Source organism: Coffea eugenioides, chromosome 2, assembly GCF_003713205.1.
Source record: "Coffea eugenioides isolate CCC68of chromosome 2, Ceug_1.0, whole genome shotgun sequence".
NCBI lineage: Eukaryota > Viridiplantae > Streptophyta > Magnoliopsida > Gentianales > Rubiaceae > Coffea > Coffea eugenioides.
Window position 1 is genome coordinate 363,018 of NC_040036.1, and position 22,482 is coordinate 385,499.

The 22,482-nt window shown below is 36.9% G+C and overlaps 3 protein-coding genes and 1 pseudogene across 3 annotated transcripts; 2 read left to right on the forward strand and 2 right to left on the reverse strand.

The window, feature by feature from the left end:
- Positions 1–3,516: 3,516 nt before the first annotated feature.
- LOC113761860 lies at positions 3,517–4,341 on the reverse strand (annotated as a pseudogene).
- A 2,485-nt stretch (positions 4,342–6,826) lies between these two features.
- Positions 6,827–8,950, reverse strand: LOC113761639. Its single transcript, XM_027304711.1, has 6 exons — positions 8,703–8,950; positions 8,386–8,604; positions 8,107–8,273; positions 7,513–7,594; positions 7,345–7,413; positions 6,827–7,224 (listed from the first exon to the last, which is right to left on the reverse strand). The coding sequence occupies exons 1-6, from the start codon at positions 8,826–8,828 to the stop codon at positions 7,057–7,059; spliced, it is 831 nt and encodes a 276-aa protein (XP_027160512.1). The 5' UTR covers positions 8,829–8,950; the 3' UTR covers positions 6,827–7,056.
- A 5,573-nt stretch (positions 8,951–14,523) lies between these two features.
- LOC113763751 (late embryogenesis abundant protein At5g17165) lies at positions 14,524–17,515 on the forward strand. Its single transcript, XM_027307667.1, has 2 exons — positions 14,524–14,812; positions 16,983–17,515. Exons 1-2 carry the CDS (start codon positions 14,697–14,699, stop codon positions 17,257–17,259), a joined length of 393 nt encoding a protein of 130 aa, XP_027163468.1. The 5' UTR covers positions 14,524–14,696; the 3' UTR covers positions 17,260–17,515.
- Positions 17,516–19,057: 1,542 nt separating this feature from the next.
- Positions 19,058–21,894, forward strand: LOC113761445 (60S ribosomal protein L13-1-like). The gene is made up of 5 exons (XM_027304432.1): positions 19,058–19,157; positions 20,511–20,626; positions 20,760–20,893; positions 21,084–21,242; positions 21,322–21,894. Exons 2-5 carry the CDS (start codon positions 20,518–20,520, stop codon positions 21,541–21,543), a joined length of 624 nt encoding a protein of 207 aa, XP_027160233.1. The 5' UTR covers positions 19,058–19,157; positions 20,511–20,517; the 3' UTR covers positions 21,544–21,894.
- The last annotated feature ends 588 nt before the right edge of the window (positions 21,895–22,482 follow it).

Consider the following 22,482-nt stretch of genomic DNA (forward strand, 5'->3'; position numbering starts at 1 on the left):
TGATGCATGGCGGAATGTACATTAGTAATGGTGGGTGAATTTGATTTTGATCAACACGTGACGGCAAAAGCTATATTTATTGAGTATTGATGACATATAAATTTATAATAATAATAATGTAGGCTGTCCCTCGTCCATGAAATCGAAATGAAAGGTACAGTTTAATTCCTTTGTCCTTCTTGCGTCAGATGGCCCTCTTTTAACGCAAGCGGCCCCTCCCCCCCGGCCCCTGAAAAAAAAAAAAAACAGAATTTAAGGAATGAAATTTGTCTTCTTGGCTCATATTGACCCGGTTGGTCAAATGAGTTTTTTCAAGGTAATTATCTAAAATTTTACTGTACTTTATTATAGAAGTTGTAAATTTTTTTTTAAATATGTAAGTTTTTTAAATATTTTGAAATATATAATTTAAAATTTTTGAAAATTTTTTTAAAAGTATTGCAACTAAAATTGTTAAAAAATTTATAGAAGATAAACTTAATAAAAAATTTATTTGTCAAACATGCCCATTATTATGTCTGCATGGGAGGTTCTTACCAGGTTTGCCTTTTTTTTAAAAAAGAAAAAAATTAATAAATAGCATCGCCGACAACTTAGCCACTGCTATCCATGGGGTAGGTCAATTATGCTCAAGAGTTGCCGACTTTTGGAGGTTAATTTGGGATTAGGTTTAATTATTTCAACAAAAGTCATTTACTGGAGTTGAAAAAAGACAAACAATTGAGAATTTTGGGGTATTGGGTGTTAGTACACACTTAGCAGCAGGTGCTCTACAGTCCTAGTTTACAAACAAACGACTCGGAGGGGGGGTTTGAATTGGGTAGTTAAGTCCCTGAGTTGCTTTCAAGAGTTACCGACTTTTGGAGGTTAATCTGGGATTAGGTTTAATTATTTTAACAAAAGTCATTTACTGGAGTTGAAAAAAAAAACTTATTCAATAGCTTCTACTCTTAAATATCTTACATCAACTCCGAAGTCCTACTGCCTCTGATTGTTTGCTTCAGTAGATGGCTTCTTTTGTTGTTGTTGTTGTTGTCGTGGAAGTTTAGTACTACTTCACTACTGGTCCTGGTATCGCGCACGCGTACTTTCTTCCACAAGCTGAAGCTGTAACTGTAAGAGCAAGGAGGAAGAATTCCTACCATGGGCCTCTGCCTCTCGTAGACACCAAATTTTTGTCAAATTTTATGTTTTCTTGAATATTTTCTATTTGATAAGTCATTTATTTTTCTCCATTTTTTAAGTATTTTGTCTCATTTGTGTAGATTTATCTTAAAAAAAAAAGAAAAGAAAAATCAAAAAATCAAAAAATCAAAAATCAAAAATCAAAATCAAAAATAAAAAAAATCAAATCATTACTAAACTAACACATTTTCCCCACAAAATACACTTAACCCATTCCTACACTCAACTTTCTTGACATTTCTTGTCATTTGGTAAAAATCATCATTTTGAACCAAACACACACACAATCTCCACTTTGACTCCCATATACCAAGCTCTCGGTTATTTCTTTAGGGAGGGACAGACAAGCCACGAAAAAAAGAAAAAATTTTCCCTCCCTCTCTCGGCTAGCTCTTAACAGACAAGAACAAAAACCAAACACTCGAAGCCAATACATCTCTCGGACTTTCCTTTGCTCCCAACAGACAAAGCCACAAAAGAAGCAAGGGAACAAGCAATTAGACCACTGAGGTGTAGGACTTTCACCTTAAAGCTCAACCAATTGACTGCAATACTCTAGAGGTGATTTTTTCTTATTTATTTATCAGTTTTGTTTTTCGCATTAAAGTCCTATTTCGTTGCTCATTTTTTTTCCCTTTTTGCTGTTTTGCACTGCTGTTGTTGTATTGTTAAAGATTTGGGAAATGGCTTGAGTTAGATTAAGAAAAGAAAAATATCTTTGTGCATGCATGTCAAGTGTTTGAAAAAATGTTTAAGTGGGAAACCGAATTAAAGTACCCATTATTGTGCATTTTGTTTGTTAAAATAGATGATTATGGTTAGTGCAAGGCCTGAAAACGTGAGGTTGCTCAAGTATTTTGAGAGTTTGAACATTAGAGGCATGTAAATATATGTTTTTTTATTTTGGGCTGTTTTGTTTTTGATTCGTGGTTTGTGTTGTTTTTCTTGTTAAAGTAAGAACATAGTTGCATTGTAGTAATCACAAGTAGTGTTTTGGTATAAAATTTACAATTTTTGGGTGAGTTTTGAGTGGTATTGGGAGAGTAAAACCGCGGCTGTTCTTTGGCCATTTGACCACTTATGGGTCATCTTTTGTAAAAACTAAATCCGGAAATGGAATCTACGCGAAAAATGGAGTGCGGAGATGTATTTTGAGAAATTTTGGTGACCGGAGACGTCGCCGGCGGCGGCGGTCCGGTGGTGGTGGCGCCACCGGCAGCTGCCATGGCCACCAACTGAAGTAAGCTTCAGACGGTCAGGGAAGAAAAAGAAACTGATGGGAAGTGGAGGAAGAAGAAAGAAAAGAAAAGAAGAAAAAAGGGGATTGTGGATTGGGCTAATTTTTTATTTTTTTGGTGGGCTTGTTTCTTTTTTTAGGTTGGGTTGGAGGGTCAGAGCCCATGTTTTTTTGGTCAGGCTTGAGTGATAAAATGACGGGTTGGCCTGTTAGTTTCCTTTGGGTTTCGGCTGGGCTTAGGTAGTATTCGGCGCAAAGAGATAAAGAAAGGCCCGATGGCCTTTTCCTTGCCCAAATCAAAAATAAAAAATTTGCACTTTAGCCCTGCTCTTTGGAGTAATTTTGCCCATAACATTTTAGATTTCTTTCACATAGGTCCTTAAATTAATTGTACTTTGGTCCTTGAATTTTATCTTTCATTTAATTTTGACATCTGAAATTTGGAAAAATATAACTTTTATCTCCAAAAGTTTTTCAATTTTTGCAATTCATTCCCTAGTGAATTTTGACTCTTTTTATTATGATTGTTTCTTTTCTTTAATAGCTAATTATGTTACTTTTGAGTATGTTTAACTTGTAATTTTTAGATATTCTTAAATTTATTTACGTTTGACATATTAAGGTGAATTTTCATTATTATTATTACTTTTTCAATTAAATTGGTGCCATGATTCTTTTGTTCATTTTGAGTATAAATAGGGCAATTTGACTCCATTTAGTCACCACTTCAAAAGAGAGGTACCCCATTATTATTAGAGTGAATGATCCAAATGGTCACTAAATTATTAAAAATGGTACCCTCTGGTCGCCAAATTTTTTTTGTGGCCAAAAAGGTCACTAAACTCGCAAAAACACTCCAGCGAAGTCATGTTACCGAATTTCAACGGTTTCTCATCCGGTTACAAGGTCCTTGAGTTGTATGAATATTCTAATGGGGGCAAAAATGTCCAACAGTTTATTGGGACAAGTGAACCCATAGAAGCTCACGTCAAAATCAAAATCATTACCAATTCCCCTAAAACTTTACAGTTCTAAGTTCTAACAGCCCCATCTCCGGCTCCTTTCCCCTCAGCTCCTTGCTACTGCTGTTGCTCCTAAATCAAAACCTTCTTATTCTTCTCAATTGTCGTCGCCACTTCTGGAGGCATATATTTCTCATCATGCTTAGCCAAAACCTCAGTGGCCTTAAAATAACATTTCCCACTCCTAATAAACCATTCCATCTTGTGATTGCTACTACTACTATTTCGCTCCTAATAAACCATTCTACCACAACCAAATGCCTTTTCCGGAACAAATCCAGCAACGAACCCTCGTACTTCACCAAAATATCCATCATTAAGTCTGTGATCATGAACTCCATCTCCAGCGACGAGGGAATCTGCGTCAAACTACCCTCCAGAACGAGCCCGCCAAGACAGAACTTGGATTTTGAAGGGTTTTGGGAATATTTCACAAGGGCATCGGCTGGGGTGACGTAGAAGACGAGCTGGTCTTGAAATTGGTTGAGAACGATGACTATAAACCTCGCGATACAGCTAAAAGTCAGGGCATAAGTCCATAGCCGGTGGGTTTGGAGTTATCTGGCTCGGGCTCCGATGTCGGATCGGTTTGGACAAACAGGTCGAGCAGCCCTGGTGGAGAAGAAGCAGAGGTTTGGGAACAGGTTGTGGTGGCTGGGGAGATAGAGGGAGAATATTGGGCGAGATTCCGAGAAAGTGGTGGTGCTGAAAGAGTTGTGATAATTGTGGTGATGGAGGAAGGTGGTGGTGGTTGTGGTAGCGGCTGGTCAGAGTCGGTAGAGGAGACGGAAGGCTACTCGAGAGTGCATTTGGAAACAATCTATGGCTTCACCTGTTCCAATAACCTTTCGGACATTTTTGCCCCTTGACTATATTCTTCAAATCCACGTTGCCCATGCCACCAGATGAGAAACCGCTGAAATTCAGTAAAATGACTCCGCTAGAGCCTTTTTGCGAGTTTAGTGACCTTTTCAGCCACAAAAAAAGTTTGGTGACCAGAGCATGCCATTTTTAATAGTTTAGTGACGTTTTTGGTCATTCACTCTTATTATTATTTCAATGTCAATTACGTGCTCTTATGTGCTCCTACGTGTTCCTATGTGTTTATATATTTTTATATGCTTTGTTTATTTGATTTGAATGTTCATTTAAATTTTCTTATGTTTGTTTAGTTAATTTTATAATTATTTGAGAGGCACTTAAATACCTCAAAAATGTAATAGATAGGATAATTAGATTTGTTTTATTTTATTTCCCCTTTTAAATTGTAGTTAGGCGCTCCCCGATGTAATAGATAGGTTGTGTGCTTATGTGGCTTATGTGTTACATGTCTTACCCGCTTTCCTTAGGATTTTTGCATCTAGATATTATGCTTATGTGTTACGTGCTACGTGCTCTTATGTGTTTATTTATTTTAATTTATGTCTACTTGTCTTATTATGTATTAAAGATGCATGACGTCACCACACTAGTCCAACGTTAGTTGTGGCTTTTCCCTCCGCTTACTTGCTAGTCCAACACTAGTAAGGATTTTTAGAAATGGGCTAATCCAACCCTAGACCCTTAGATCGTTCGTGCGTTAGATTCATTTTTGTGTGATATTTATTACATTTTCACGCATATTTTCATTTTTAGGATCTTTTCCCATTTGCATGATATTTCCTATTATATTATCCTTTATCCTCTATATGTGTTAATCATGTCATTTAAAATTGCATTTCATTTAGGACATTGTATAATAAGTTAGCTCATTTGCTTGTGCATGTTAGGGGAATTATTTTTCAAACATAGGAAATGGGAGATTATAATTTTTTAGTTTAAATATTCCATTAATCCCTGTATAAGAAAATTATGCCACGAGTTTTTGTCTTTCGTACCCTTTATGTTGCATTCCTTTTTTCTTTGATTACTTATATCTATATATATAATTTAATTTAATTTCTTTTCTTTTCTTTTAATTTTATCATTTGCATATTCGTGACACTTTCAAGAAATTATTTTGGCTTTCGTAATTAATGCGATTGGTTCAATTAAACTCTTGAATGAACATTTTGCCCCTTTCGATATTTTTTATTTGCATCCATGTAGGAAACATCCAAACATGATAAAATTAAAGGTTAGATTAGGAAAATTTTAACTAAACCTCGCAACTAGCTTAGACTAGATTGAAATGGTGTCTTAGATTTGAGTTAATCGAACCTTTGCTTTTTCTTTTTTCAACCGTGATTTTCGAACTCATTTTCTCTTGTTTTTTCAAAGACCTGGAATTGTCAAAAGGGGTTTTATTTTATTTTATTTTTGTCAAAAATCTTTTTGGGGTGACTTGATACACCCAAACTCAATACCAAGTGGCGACTCTCCTTTTTCTTGAAAACCCTTTTTAGACTAAATATTTCGACACAAATTGTCGCATTCTTTAAAGTTCCATTTTTGGTCCTTCTCATTTATTTTAAAATAAAATAACATATTTTGTAAATATCTATTTTTATACTTATTTTTTCATTGCGAAAAATGGGGCGCGACACCTCTTCCCATGAATGATTCAAGACAATTAGGCAGGCTATTTCTAAACTCACAAAGAAATAAGTACTAAGATCATCGAAAAACTCTATTTTTTTTAAGTTGAATATTATCATAGGCGATAACTCGTGGCAATCATCAAGCACAAGGCCAAGGCCAATGGGGTCAAATCCGCACACAAAAAGGCTGTCATTGAGAGTTTCGGTACTTGTGATTTGTGAACTGGTAGTTTAGACAGTCAAATAAAAAAGGGATCATTCCTTTGAGAAGAACCAATTAAAGAATTTCATTATATCCCTTCTAAGTACTCTATTTCATCTGGTATTTCGTAGGTATAAATAAAAGGGATACTCCTAGTTTGAATTTTTCTATTTTTTAAATACAATAACACACAGTAATACACAAATAAAAACAACTTCAAAAAAACTTTAAAAAAAGTTTCATATACACTACTACAGTAAAATTTTTTAAAATCACACCAAAAAACAACTAATCCAAACGAATTATCCTGCCTGCGCACAATAATGGTTATAAGGGCATGTCTCGTTCATCAACTCGCTATATTTCTTTTTTTTTTTTTTGGTCCTATGTAGATGTTGCCATCCATATGCGTAAAACTTATTTACGCATACTAATTGGTAGTATAATATTTTTTGCAGGAGAGAGAAACCTCGCTGTACTTATTTAACACCTAAACCTACCATTTTGAGCTTCGCCGTACTTGTTTACACCTAAACCTACCCTTTAAAAAGTTAACTGTGGAGTAGCGGGTATATCCTGATATTATTATGTACTGTCTATCTTTTGGTCTACTACCCTTTGTCGTGCCATCAGCCAGAGAATTGCTAAGGCAGCTAGTGGGTTTAAATCAAGAGAAAAAATTTTGCTCTTCTTGAGTCACTAATAGTGGTAGTAAATTGTTTTACACAGCATGCCTTTCAGCTGTCTGCTTCAAATGATACACGCACCAAATCGATTCCACAACAAATCGTCAGGCAGGGAGCGAGGGGGGGAAGAGGGTCGGATAAATCTTTTTCCTTTACAAAAAAATAGGAGTATATAACTAAAAGTGACAGAAAAAATCCCCGTCTTTTATTGGAGTCCATACGCCAATAATGCTCCAACACCGCCTATGCCGGCTATAAGCCCAAGGATAACACCAATAGGCAGCCCTCCGCCGACCGCTTTTCCGGTAGTCACGTCATACCTCGCAAACCTCTTCTTCGGCGCTCTGCATTGTGGGCATGCATAATCATCCGGCTGCAACCAACCAACAGAACACACCCAGTTACATTACCATGGCAAATTTTAAAAAAATGGTGTAATGGTAATACAGAACTCTCAATTTTAAAAATGAAGAAACTAGTGACGAAAGCTCGCCTGCTCGTCGAAAGGTTTCGTTAAGGTGTATATGTACCCGCAGTCGAGACATATATGAGTTGCTCGATCCTGGAAGATTAGAAATATCAGTCAGGCGGGGTTGCTGGGGATGAAACTCACGGAGGAGGCATAGCATACCAATTAACCAATTTATATATTCAGCCTTGCCTTCTGAGCGTCGGTTAACTTCCGTCCAAATCGAGGTGGTGCTGGCCGCTTCTGCAGTCTTTTGACGTCCACATCAGCTCCTCTGCATCCCCAAAAAAAAAAAAAAAAAGATTTGACAAAATGAATAACAAAATATTTTCCTGAATGTATACGTTTCTTTGCAGCCAACTGGGATGATCAGACATCTCACAAAAACTACACCTACTGAGGAAGATGACGCTGCGTCCGCAATCTGAAGATGGGGAGGTGCTACCAATACCATCAAGCAAGCAACGGAGTACTTCTGAATTATATTTGATGTTTGTCAAGGCCCAAAGGGTTCAGATATTAGGAAGGCACTTTTCCCTATCATTGCATTTCACACAATGATCATACATACAGGCTAAAAGTGGAACATCTCCCAAGGAGACCAGAAAATGAAACGGGTCATATAATACTCTGCCGTCAGCAATTCTTCGGAAGAATCTGTACCACTACCAAATTAAGCTATATATGGCCCAAAATATCTTGTAAATTCCAGAGTCAGAGTGGGGTTAAAATCCAAACCCAAATTTTGCATGCAAAATTAATGAGCAAAGCAAAAGAAGAGCTTGCCTGCTGATTACAAAGTAGACGGAATCTTGCTTCGCCTGAAGAGCGGTTTTGGTAAATCCAAGCTTATCAGCAGGCCAAAGTTCATCCCCAAAGAAGCTGCTTGTGTAGAGGACCTGGTCGCCAACCTTGAGCCCTGCTCTTGCAGCGTTGCCCCCACCTTCTACTCCCTGATACCAACCAACTTGAAGTTAGCAGTAGACAATTGGCATCAAACGAAAATTCTATCGGCCAGTTTTTGACAAGGACGTAAGAGGGGAGGGGAGGGGAGCGAGGACTGACCGCGATGACCACACCACCACCCGACTTTTGACCCAAGGTTAGGCCCAGCGGTTTGTCTACTTCAACCTCGATGGTCCTTGAAGCCCCAGCAGTTCTTGCTGTAATCTCAAGACCTCTTCTTTCTTTTCTGCCGGTACTAGCAATACTGATCTCAGCCATGAAAGAAGTTGAAACTCCCCATTTGGCCTCTTGAAGCGAAAGCCCTTGGATGCTGGATTTCTGCCAGCACCAACACCAGAAATTTATCAGTAATACTGACAGCAATTATGTACAAAGAAGTTGAAGCAGAATTAGGGTATACTTTTAACCATATATACCTGGGAGTGGGGAGTTAGCAGCTTTGCATTTGCAGATGGAATTGAGGAGTTGGATTTGAAGGAGAGGTTTCTTGCATAAGCAGCTGAGCAAGAAGAGGAAGCACCCGTTACGACAGAGGATGACATATCGGAGGGATGCTGGGCTTTGATCTATAGGCAGCGGTCACCGGCGATGAATCAGGACTTAGAAGAAGGGCTGGGCTGGGAGAAATTTTGTAGTGCCCGTGTCCTTTAGCAACATTATCCATCGGTCTTGGTTGGCTGGGAATTTTGTGGACGATAACACTCGTCCAAAGTCCGAATTTGGACGACGTGCCTCTCCTAGGAAGGACATGGACATTTTATGCTGTATTTGGATTGCAATTTTTTAAAGAAAAATTATTATATTTTTTTAATTATTTTTTTATTTTACATATATTAAATTATTACAGTAATTTTTTTATATAAAATTCAAAACAATGCAATCCAAATAAAGCTTAAATTTCTAATACTTATTAACTAATCATAATCATTATTAATAAATGAAGACACATATGATGCATACATTGCATTGCCCAGAGCCCACCATCATTGCTCAAAATAATTAAAACTAACAGACCAAGAGAGCCACTGCCTACAAATCGAGGAGAAAAAAAAAACGGACACCCGTATAAAAAGAAACAAATTTGTGATGATTTTGTGTATATGAAATAAAAAAGATAATTAGAAAAATATGCTTCACAGAAATTATAAAATTTTTTCTATGGAAAATTGTTTGGGTATAAAGAAGTCGCGTCTTGGTTATCCAAAAAAAAGGCGCACAATGATTCTTTGACAGTAGCCAGTTATTTGAAATTTATCAATATATAGAAGGATGACAATTGCCCCAAAAAAAGGGATAGGACAAAGTCTCAATTTGATCGTCTAAAATAATAAAATAGTTCCAACTTTGTTGTTCAAACCTACTTGATTAATAACTTAATAACTATAGGAAAAAAGCAGACTTTAAAAGATAAAAATTATAAAAAGATTTTTTAATCATTCTACTGAAACATTTCTTACTTTAGTGATTTCAATCAGATAAGTGTCTTCATTTTTTGACATAAATTAGTGTACTTTTTTTTTTTTTTTGAATTATAGTTCCATGAACCCTCTAAATTGCTTTATATCTGTATGTAATCTGATTGGTAATTCCATTTTACCCTCCCATCTTTCTTTACACCCTTCTCACCTCTACATGCCAGGTACAGAATTCGAATTCTAAATCTAGCAGTGAAAAAAACTTTAAAGATTTCCCCTGACCACTGAGACGACTCCCATTGGTTTATTTGTAATGTTTTTAAGAAAGTGAACTTGAAAGGTCAAGTTGTAAAAATTTTCTGATTTGGGAGGTGTAAAATTGAGAATTTTTGGTACTCGGGGGGAGCAAAAAAAAAAAGTTTTTCGAGATTGAGAAAACAAACGGAGATGTCTTGCTACTCTAGGCAATCTAGTCGAGGCTTTTACAACGTAAGGGACCAAATTGAGATTTTAAACAAATTTGATGGACCAAAATGGAATTAAATTCTATCTTAAATCATTGTATTAATCCATTCGTTCATAGAAGACGTCACTCCCTGCTTGATTGCTGCTCGATGACAATGGCTGTGCCCCAAATCCAAACTTCACCGCTTAAGCACGAACTTTAGTAGTGTTATTAAACCAGAAAAAAAAAGAAGAGCCAATTACGCATTAAGCGTGTTTCATGCAGGCGATCCGTTGGTCAGGACCCAGGTCCGTCATGCTCGCCCCGTAGACCAGGCTCAGGTTTGGGGGCCGGGGATTAGGGCAGGAAGGGAAGGAACTAAAAAATTTTAAAAAAAAAATGGAGGCGATTTCGACTCCCACAATCCCCGCCTGGAATCCTCTTATACTTGTATTGGTCCTTCGGAGAATCTCGTCCCGTTCATGTACCGTTCATTTTCGATACCGCTAGGCTACCCTTTTCTATCAAGTTATCGCAAATTTAATGAACTAACCGGATAGAGAACGAGCACCCTTGCTTGGTACTGATGAAGAGTCACTAGTCGCTCGTATAGTTTTTTTTTTTTTTTTTTTTTAATGGTTAAACTCTATCACTTAAGAGCAGAAAGAATTTTAAAAGCACTATCCTGACCACTAAACCAGCATTAGTAGTTAAACTAATATAGTGGAGTACTTGGTACTTGCTACGTTGGAATAAAATGATAGTTTAAGGATTAGACCCCACTTCTCAAGTCAAATTTTTGATGATATTTCATTGAAGTTGAGAAAGGTAAAAATTAGCCTATTATTCTAAAATTCTTGCGGGGTTAAAAAATTCGAACTTTAGCAAATATCACCATCCCATCAGAATACACCATTGCGTAATAATCCACTAATAACTTTTTGCATCACTAATTAATAATGATTAGACTCCGCGGGTAGTCCGACCGGTTTCATAACCTGAGCAGGTTTGGTGATCGACCTCCGTGTGCTATTTCGCATGTGTATTTTTGGGGCAAGACTGTATACATCTTTAGATGATTAGTCTGGTCGAAATGTTTGAATACTCCTAAGTGAAAATGGGGAAAAAAAAATTTGCAATAACTGAAAATTTTTTTTTTTTTTTTTAAAAACCCATGGCTTCAATAATAAGACAATTTTCTTATCAATAAACAAAAAGAAGGATAGGACAAAGTTTAGTGTGCTCGAGCTCTCCATCCAGGCCTCAAAACTGCTTCAAACAATATAAGGATCCAGGGTACACCTAATAAAGTAGGTATACACTTGTAACTAGCAGACCGCTATGGTGGTGATTTAGTTGCTTCAATTCTCTCTTTATCTTCCTTTCAAACAGAGTTAGAAGTAATCAGTTCAAAAATATTGTACTTTATCTTCTTCCAAACGTGATACTATTTGGAATTACAAGCCAATTACATACTGTTGATGGCACGACACAATAACAGAACTTTCAAGAGGACCAGCAAAGCCAACACCTTTCGTGCAAACATTTTGTTGAATGTTGACCCATCCTACTTGCAAATTTGCCAAACGAGGGATGATTTGACGAGGAGGAGGGCAGGACGACGCCGCAACACCACCCACATCACTCTCCTTTTTTCTTTTTTCTTTTTTTTTTTTGATGAAACCCACATCACTCTCCTTAAACCTTTTAACGATGATGATATTTCGTTACATCAAGATTCTAGATGCCAAATCAAGACAAAAAAAAAAAAAAAGACTTCCAACTAGTACGCGAAAATTATCAAACGGATTGAAAAAGTAAAGAAAAACACCACACTTTGATTATCCCTTCCCTTATAAGGTTTTCCCTTAAATATAAATAAATAAACTAAACCCCCAAAAAGAAAAACAAATATAAGTATATAATTGACCATTTTTCAATTTATTTCAACAGCTTGGGACTTTTGTAAAATTAAGTTAAATCCCAAGTAGTATGACACTAATTTGTGATAAGGCGATAGATAGCACGTCAACTTCACCCTACTCATAGGAGATAATTCCGACAGCATTCATTGAATTACAATAATGACCCCGTAATTTTAGACTTTCAGGCATGCATTCCATGACTGACAGAGATCATCAGCATATATATATATATATATATATATATATAAAAGGTGGGTTAATTCTTCTATTATTTTATTTATAATATCCAAAATGCAGTTCAATTGGTTTGAACAAGAGAGGGAGTTTCTTGACTCTAAGCAAAGATTAAGCAGCAAGCATTTTCTGGATTTTACCCATTACTTAATCAAGACTTAATATACTTTCAATAAAAGAAAAAAAATGAGAGATTTGAGAATTTTACCAATATATTTTCAAAATCACCGAAAATTTTTACAGGAGTAAATAATCAGGAAAAGGCGTGTGAAGCTGGTGGGATCCGTAAATGGGGAGATCCTCATAAGACGTTGGGCGGTGGGGCGGCTCTTTTAAAAAAGTTTTAATTTTAGGACGTCCCTCGTCCAATGCGTGTGAGGAATGATAGAATAGAATATTTAGTAGCAGGCTTTTTGCTAGCACTTGGTCGCAGACTCACGTGGTAGAAATAGAATAGAATAGAATATTTAGCAGAAATATATTGGAACTGATCGAAGACGCAGAGGCGGAGGCGGAGGCCACCTCACCATACCACAGCATAATCAAGCAGACACGAGCATAAAATAGGATCGTTATTACGAAAAAAATAATATATTGCTGATTGCTAGCAACTTTCATCGCATCAATTTAGCCCAATTTCCCATACATTCCGTAAAAATATTAATGTTACATTTTTCCAATTTTAGTTACAAACATTTATGTATTTAACATAAATTAAATGATTCAGAATAAAATGTCCATAAAGAGCCAATACTTTACTCATCTAATGGATGAAAGCCATAAAAAATTAATACTTTATGGGTCATTTCTTTTTTTTTAAAAAAAATATTTAATTTATATTAAATAGATAACCTACCGATTTCCTTTTTGTAAGAATATTACCGTAACATTTTTTGAATTTTACTTACAAATATTAATATATTTATTATAAATTAAATATTTGAAAGTAAAATACCCATAAATAGTCGGTACTTTAAATAGGTAATGCCCATAAACTACACCCCTTAAAGTTTATTAATTGTTAATTGATTTGTAGTACTCTGTCATTCATTCAACATGTAGTACAAAGGGCAAATCTGGTATAAAATTCTAATTTCACTCCCTAAAACAATATTTTAACCGTTTGGACTGAATTTGCAAAGGATTAGTAAGTTCAGGGGAGGTCAGTGCAGTTTTTCAAACTATAGGGGAGATCAGTGCAAGTGTCAGAAACCTTAGGGGAGGTTTCTGCAATTATCCCATAATATAATATACTCCTAGTCGTAGTCAAAATCACCAGCAGCATCTGTCACAGAAGAAAGTAGATTCCGTTAGTTAGTTGACGGTGGAGTGAGAATTGAAGCGGTGGTCCAAAAAAATAAATGCTACTACTGGTACGGTACCCACCCGTACGCAGTCCTACCTACGAGTAGGAGGTGGTGGTGGGGTAGGCAAGGCAAGACCCTGATCCCCGCATTTTGAGCGTGACTCCTCTATCACTCCCATACGCTAGCGAGCACTTGTTCGGAAAGTAGATTATTTAAAATAAATTTTTATTAAAAAATAATGTAATATTTTTTTAATCTGACGTAGATAAGATAAAAGTACAATTAAAAGACTTGTTGTCTACGATGCAAAGAAATAAATTTTGACTAACAAATAAAGAGACAATCCAAACAATCACCGGATTAATTTTATAATTTATCCCTTGACATTTTATTTCTTTCACTTTATTTCAAGTTTTCCAAGCCATTTGCTCTGGATTTCATCAATCATATCAAAATTTTTTTTTTCTTTCATCAGCAAAATTTATACCCCAAAAAAATGTCCCATATTTCTTCAAATTCATTTCCTCACTCTTGCTCCCGATGTTATTCGTTACACTGTATGGAAGAACCAATCTAAGAGTTGGAGCGCATTTTTTCCTCTCTTTTTAAAAATTTTTTTTTGCCCTATTCTAATATTATTCTATGCTAATTGCAGATCAGTGAGCAATAGCTCCACCGGGGACCCGGACCCAAACCTTATGGATATTTTTGTCTGTTCATTACTTTCTCAGGGACACCACCATTTTCCTCGAATCCAATTTTAACCGTCACCGCCCACGGTCTGTCATAGAAAGTTTGGTTTGACTGTCAATCAAATTCAAGGGGATAAATAAACTATAAAGTGAGAGGAGGTTGTCGTGGTGATAAAATCCCTTTAGCCTAAATGTAAAGGCTTTTATAATTTACATCACCGCCTTCGCCTGTCACCTACCCCCCACTCACCCCCACCAAAATTCTCTCTCTATAAAAGGTCTCTGCTTCCATTTCCATCGCTCTCTCCACAGCTCCGTGTTTCCCTTTTACTTCACTCTCAATCTCTCAATCCTTTCTATACTCCCGCAGAGCAATCAACTCCGGGAATTGTATGGCCGGCTATTTGCAGACTACTACCCGGAGACTGGCCAGCATCGGTAATCGATTTGTGAGCCAGATCAAGTCCTCCTCCTCTCTCTCTCCTTCCTCCTCCTACTTCCTGCTTAGGTAACTCTCTCTCTCTCTGTCACAACTCTTTCTGCCTTCCCCTATTTTCACATACTTGTACTATATTCTGCAAATGCTTTTTGGGCCCTTAAAAGCTTTTCAGCCGATTGAGTTTACAGTAGTATAAACTGTTACTAGTATGTGTCAGTTAGCTGTGTTCTTTATTCTTGCCTTTTAGTAGTGTTTCCTGCAAAACCCATTTCTTAAGACTTGGAGCATCTTCACCTTTTAGCTCAAGCCCCAAATTTCAAGATAAATAACTCCTCCGCAAGAATAAAACGTTAAAACTGGTGGAATGGAGTCTTCTTATACCGAGATTTCCCCCATGATCTTATTACCTACAACCATCCTACCTGCTCCTTGCCTTTCTTCGTTTTTTTTTTTTTTGGGTGCAAAAAATGAAAAAGAAAAGCAGGATATTCTTTTTTCTGGCGCCTAAGCGATCATCAAATATCTTGTCTGGTTGGTCTTTTTAGCTGATATATGGATCACCTTTTTCAGCAAAATTTTCTTGCTTCGCTTTTTATTTCTTTCTTGTTGGATTGTCCAATCTTGTGAGTTATACTATAGTGGAGTATTATTAGTAAATAATTTTGCGACGTAAAAAAATTTTTTTTTGTTTTTTTTGGGTGTCATCCTCCAGTTTAGCCGTCGTTTTTCCTACCAATTAAGTAATGAAAATGTTCCTTTAGACCATTGATTTGGGAAAATAATTCTTGTATTGGTTTTCATCTGAATTTCCTGACAGTATTTAATATAGCTGTCAACAACATTAGTTAGAGTAGTCTAATTTACTAGTATTAGTTGGAGTAGTCTAATATTACTACCGGGCCCGGACAGTTTTGTTTAAAAGCAAAAAATAAATAAATAACTAAATAAAAGTATTTTTTAAAAAAACCTCGTTCCGTACTAGAATGGTCCAATTCTCTGGAATTTGGATAAGGACTGGTTTGTAGCTGACGTGTCAAAGGTCAAACAAGGGCGAGGTTAAGTTGCAATGTTAGATAGGGGACTGCTGAGGAAAATTTATTAACCCGATATTCGGGTTAATTAGTAAAATGTTATTATAGATATCTGATTGATAATGTCCCGAAGTTGATATTTATTGTAACTGGAAGCCCCTGTCTTACTTTTTCCCCTCCCCGGTAACCCATCTACTTTATAGTGGTGAATGATCATCTTCAATTTTTATTCCTTCATCTTTGGCACCAAGCAAGGTGGTCGTTAAGTTAACACAATCTTAGCCAGCACTTGAAAACGTATACTACAGTAATTGCCTTAGGGGTAGGTGTGTTGCCCAACTAGGACATCATTAGGGGGGTTGTGGTTGTTGAGAAGTTGCATCCTTGCCTTGGCGGTTTCACCCATTTCTCCGTACGAAAATCACTGCTCCTACCATTTCACTATTTAATTAGGAAGAGGAATGTAGATCTAAATGGTTGTTCTTTTATTTTCCTGATGTTAAAGAGGTTGTGTTGTTGATTTCATGTTTAACTCTTGATTTTATTATTGGCTTCCTGACAGCCAACTAAGGGCCGATTTGTTTCTAAATATTGAGATGCCTTACAGGTATACCATAAGTACTTGAATGTTACTTTCTGCTTCCTTTCTTTGATTTATGAGTGACGTACAAGTAGTGGTTCGAGATTCATTACCTTTGTTACAAACAATGGTGACGTGCTCTTGTATAACTAAAGAGCACCTTCTTATTATTTTATTATAGTCTGGGTTGAAAATACTTCTGTTTCTGTCCGTAATGAACTTGCTGTGTAGACGATTGTTGTCATTGTAGCTGCTGCTGCTGCTGCTGCTGCTGCCTATCAATTTGCTGTCTCTAGCGTTGTCTAATATTGCATTAGATGAAGCTGCTAGCTACAACCAAAACCTGACTGATGATTTTTGTCAAGTACCTTAAAGCGCATTTTAGCCTTTTTGATGTTCTCATGATCTTTTTCGCTGGCCTTGAATGCAAGGGCCATTCACATACATACCCTTTGGTTCTACTGTGGTGTAAAAGAATCACTTGTTCTTACAAGTTTGTGCAAGGTTTTGATGTGTAAGAATAGTTTTCCGTCTGTTAATTTGGCCATTTTAGCAAGTTACAGAGTAATTGTTTGATATCCATGTCATGGGAACTCGGCGTCCTCAATGGAAATTTGGATATATGCAGGAGGGCCGTTCACGGATCAGTGTATGACAAGAACCCGGAGGAACACGTTACTTCAACTGCAGTACCAGACGATGTAATCCAACCACAGTCGGAGGAGTACTGGGCTCCACACCCTCAAACCGGGGTGTTTGGCCCGTCCACCGAGCAGAACCCTGTAGCTTGTGGGGAGCGCGGCCTCCACACCTCGGATGTTAATGCACCTGAAGGCTCTGTGCTGGAGCAGAAGGCATTTTTCCGCCCCCTTGAGGATTTGGAGAAGCCGCCACCGCAGCCTTGAGTTGCAAAAGAACCTATATGTATCTCAATAGTCCTTCCTCTCGTGGCGTGTAGAAAACTAGAGGACGCTGAAGGGACTGTAGAAGTTTGAAATTAGCATACCTTTGTCTTGATATGTTAACGCGTTATTAGTATCTACGTGTGAGACTTGCCTTTTTATGTGTTCGTAAGATCGTAAGGTAGCTCCGCGGTTTCAATCAAAACCCAAACCCAATTATGTTGATTTATCCAAAGTTGCCTACTAATAATTTGTTCAAGCGAGACTTGCCTTTTCTGTGTTCATAAGATCACAAGGTAGCCGTAGCGCTTGGCGGTGTCAATCATAACTCAGTTATGTTGATTGATCCAAAATTGCCTACTAATAATTTGTTCAAACCTGTCTCGTTAGCTTTAAATGGGTCTAAACAGATATTTAATTAAATTCATTTAATTGATAGATAATGAGTTGATTTGGTTCATTCATTTATATTTATTTGGTTCAAATTATATAAAATTGAAATTTAAAATTAATCATTTGTACATGGGTTATGATAGTATATACACTGTCAATATATATAAATTTATTTTTAAAAATAAAGATATATTTAAACTTAATTTTTAGTGAGTATTCAAGAGATAAACTTGATTTTTGTTCCCATTTAATAGTAGTAAATTATTATTATTATTATTTTCATTTAAACACCTTTACTATCCTGTTCGAGATCGAGAAGATACGGTGTCTAGCCCCAGCCATAGAGGCTGGGTCAAATAACTAGTCGTGTCTAGCGCCCGCATGCAGGAGGCAGGGAAATCAATTGGTCCAACTTAAGATCTCGCGTCCATGCGAGCCCACCACTAATTGTCCATTCCCACGAAAGTGTTACAAGGACAAATGATGGCCTAAACAGGGTTGGTGATGGTTCTTTTATACGTGTAAATGGTTTTGAACTCTTTTTTTTTTTTTTTTTTTTCTAATAGAATACTAATCAAAATGAATAGTGGGAGTAATATAGAAGTCATTGATCTCTGATCTTATTAGAAAATACTTTGTTCATTATTGATAGTTTTATGATAGCTCATAGTTTCAAACGCCATTTTTTATACTCATAAATATAAGTTCTTTTAAGTTTTATAGGGCTTATTTTTTTCTCAACGAAAATTTAACAACATTGGAAATCAAAAATTTTAAAAAATATATATATACATAGAAAATAAATAAATAAAATTTTGAGGAAAAAAATTTAGGAAAATATAAATCACAGTAAGACTAAAAGAAATTTAATAAATAAAAAAAAGTTATATAAAGAAAAAAGACTTAAAAGGAAAAAAGAATACAGGGGCTATACTTATCAATATAAACTCATTCCAAAGTGATTTCGCCCAAATTAGTCCCAAATCACATGTAAATAAGGTTGGGTCTAAACCCAAATTACTAGGGGCTTGTTTGGCAAAGAAATTTTTAGCCAAGTTTGTCTTTTATAAGTTTCTTAATAATTTTATCTATAAGAACCTCAAAAAACTTTTCAAAACGTTTAAATTATACACTTCAAAATATTAAAAAATTTATACACTTCAAAAAATTTTCCTATAATTTCTACGATAAGTTACAGTGCAGAGTCTAGATCTCATTTCAAATCCAAATAAATCCCGTCCATCCTACCCATTTTGCCCCTCTAGATGTTGGTCCTGGAGATTTGGATAATTAGAACAACTCCACTATTGACGAGTTGGGTCTCGGCCCAAAGAAACAAATAAGCCACACAAAGCCCGTACAATGGTTAGTAGGGTTTTTGATGAGATAATATAAAACGGCAATCTAAGAAGTTCCGGAGGGAGGAGCAGGGGCAGGAGGTGGAGGAGGAAGAGGAAGAGGAGAAGCAGGAAGTCGCAGCACGGAAGCAAAGGGATCTTTCTCCATTTGTGAGTTGTGCTTTTAAAATCTCCTCTCTTCGCCGCCGCTAGATTTTTATACCTTTCTTAAAAAAAAAAAAGAAGAAGAAGAAAAGAGGCTCCATCTGCACATAGCTTTGCTAGTCTTCTTAATACGCCTTTTCCCTTCATTTTTCTTTGGAATCATTATTTCCGTCAAGTTACGCCAGTGAAATTTGTATGTTCATGTGATGCGTATTTACTCACTTAATTTGTCGTGATTTCTTTTTTTTTTTTGATTTAACCGGAGAAAGTGCCTTTACACACACGCACAAAGAGTACGCTCAGGAATATCATTTGCGGAAATGTTGGAAATTGCCTCTGCCGGCTCTATTTGATTAGATAAAAGAAAAAAGGTAGAGAAAAAGACTCTGTTAGGTTAATACGATGGTAGGTTAATCCCTTTACAGTCGTTAATTGAAAAGTTTTAGTTACTATTAAATAGTAGTTGCAGTTTACGACCAGATTCGGGCTCTTTCATGGTTCAAGGACATACTCTCTTGTTGTTTACTTACTCCATCTGGTTTCCTTTATTTATTTATTTATTTTTTGACACCCATTTGTCGGCCTCCATTTTTACTCCTGTTGCATGGGGTTGAGTTTCTGTCATTCCTGGTATATATTATTGATTATTCAACTGCTGTTGGGCGATATCAGAGGTTTCTTCCTTTTCTTTTTTTCAAAAGTAAGTCTGTTAGATTTTGTTGTTTACATCTCCATGAAGATCCTGTGGCCACTACTCTCAAGTTATGATGTCTGCAATGCAAATATGTCAAGGAGTTTTTGTGATTGTTTGCTGCATGATACTTGGTTGGGGTCTCTTGTTTTTCTGTGTTACTAGGTTTTTAGAGTTTCTTTTTTCCAATCATCATTTGTTGTTTTTGAAGTTTGTTTGTCTTGTGATGGTCAGCTTAGCTTGTACATACAACTGGATTTTTGGGTCATGCCCCATTTCTGGTCTACTTGGAGCTACAGCTTATGAATCTTCTGCATAACGTTTGCTGTATGCCTTTCTGCTACCTGAAAACTATTGACTGACAGTAGAACACAATTGATTTGTGCGTCATAAGTGTCATTTCTGTTTTACTTTCAAACTGCGGCTTGGGGATCTTCTGCATTATGCTTGCTTTATGCCTGTCTGCTGCTGGCAAACTATGGCTTAATTGTAGTAGGATTAGATACTTGTCCTCGCCTGTAATTCATGTGGGCTGGTATGCTATACTAGTAAATATGTGTTTCCCAAAGTTGCTCTTTATTTACTATAAAGAACTCCGTTGTTTGGTTAATATTGGCCAATTTTTTTAAATTATATTTTTAAGTTCCAAAATTTGCTTTTATCTGTAGGTAACTCATGGTTAAGCACAATAATGTTGTGCCTAGTGGGCACTTCAGGAAGCACTGGCAGAATTATGTGAAGACGTGGTTTAACCAACCTGCACGCAAGACCAGGAGAAGAAATGGTAAGCAGTTCATTGTCATTTTCAGTGTTCCTTTCCAATGGTCAAGTTTTTGTTCAGTAGTTGCTTTTCGCCGAAGTTGTGGTCTGTATTTACTTTGCAATTGATGTCTGATTTTTGATCATCTGTTTGACAGCTAGGCAGAAGAAGGCTGCGAAAATCTTCCCCAGGCCCACAGCTGGTCCTCTTCGTCCTATTGTCCATGGGCAGACATTGAAGTACAATATGAAAGTCAGAGCTGGTAGAGGCTTTACTCTTGAGGAGCTCAAGGTGAATTTCCTTGATTATTTCAATCAATTATGTTCAATTACTCGTATATTTTGGTAGAGGCTTTACTCTTGAGGAGCTCAAGGTGAATTTCCTTGATTATTTCGATCAATTATGTTCACATACTCGTATGTTTTGAGTGTCAGGCCGTGCATGAGTTCTACTAATTCTTATCTGCTTGACAATGCAATAGGCTGCTGGAATTCCTAAGAAACTTGGACCAACTATTGGTGTTTCAGTTGATCATCGGCGGAAAAACAGGTCCTTGGAGGGTTTTCAGGCTAATGTTCAGCGACTCAAGACATACAAGGCCAAGTTGGTTGTTTTCCCAAGACGAGCTCGTAAATTCAAGGTTAGACTGAGCTACCCAATTTTCTTTTAAGGTTTCAAACTTCATCTTTGGCTACTTTATTAAGCTTCCTTGGTTGCAGGCTGGTGATTCTGCTCCTGAGGAGTTGGCGACAGCCACACAAGTGCAAGGTGCTTACTTGCCCATTGTTCGTGAGAAACCATGGGTGGAGCTTGTGAAGGTAACAGAAGAGATGAAGTCATTTAAGGCCTACGACAAGCTGCGATTGGAGAGGACGAATGAGCGCCATATTGGTGCTAGGTTGAAGAAGGCTGCGGAGGCTGAGAAGGAAGAGAAGAAATAGTTTGAGTATCAGCTGATGCTGAGAGGCAATTTTTGCCTGGCAGTTTGATTGTTGGACTTTGTGTTTTGGATTACCAATAGGAGCTGTTATATTTGTCAGTTTGAGTGTATGAAATTGAAGACTTAAATGGTGATTTAATAGGTTTATGGATCTGATCACAAAACTGCATCCATATCGTTGGTCCTAGATGTCAGCTGATTACTGTAGCCTGACTGCTTCAATAGCGGTGATGTCTATTTGAATTAGCTTCGTGCTTTCTGTGACGTTTAGTTCAGGATGCAAACAAAAAAAATTCTCCAAGCTGCTGCAGTGGCGCCTCTGTATGTATGTTTCAATATGTTGCGCTTTTTCGTAATTGGATCAATCTTGGTGGTAGACAAAAAAAGACTTGTAAAAGTCTAATCTAATCTTGGATCAATCTTTCTTGATACCAGATGAAAACAATGAGTGGTCTGGTGATGGTATCCTGGCAGAAAATGGTTAACGGGTGATTGTTCAGAGCTTATATGGTCGAAAGTAAGAAGTCGTTAATGGATCTTGGCAATGAAGACGTCCAAGGCACTTAACTACCCAACCCATTACCCCCCAAGTACCGATGTGGGATAGAAACCCCGACAAGGGCAAGCCCAGTAGGGCAGCATTGAACACTAAAGAGCACCCTTACCAACCCCAGAAGACGCCCCATAAAGAGTTTCTTTCTAACATTTTCTTACGAAAGTAAGAAGTCGTTAACTAAGCGGAGTCCTTGAACAATCTTCAAAAGCCGGCAACTCTTGAAGACATCCAAGGCACTTAACTACTCAACCCATTACCCCCCAGTACCGATGTGGGATAGAAACCCCGACAAGGGCAAGAGCTTATATGTATTTGTTGCTTTAGTATTTTATTGGATCTATTTTAGATCAAATACTACTGTAAACAATAAATGTACTAGTTATC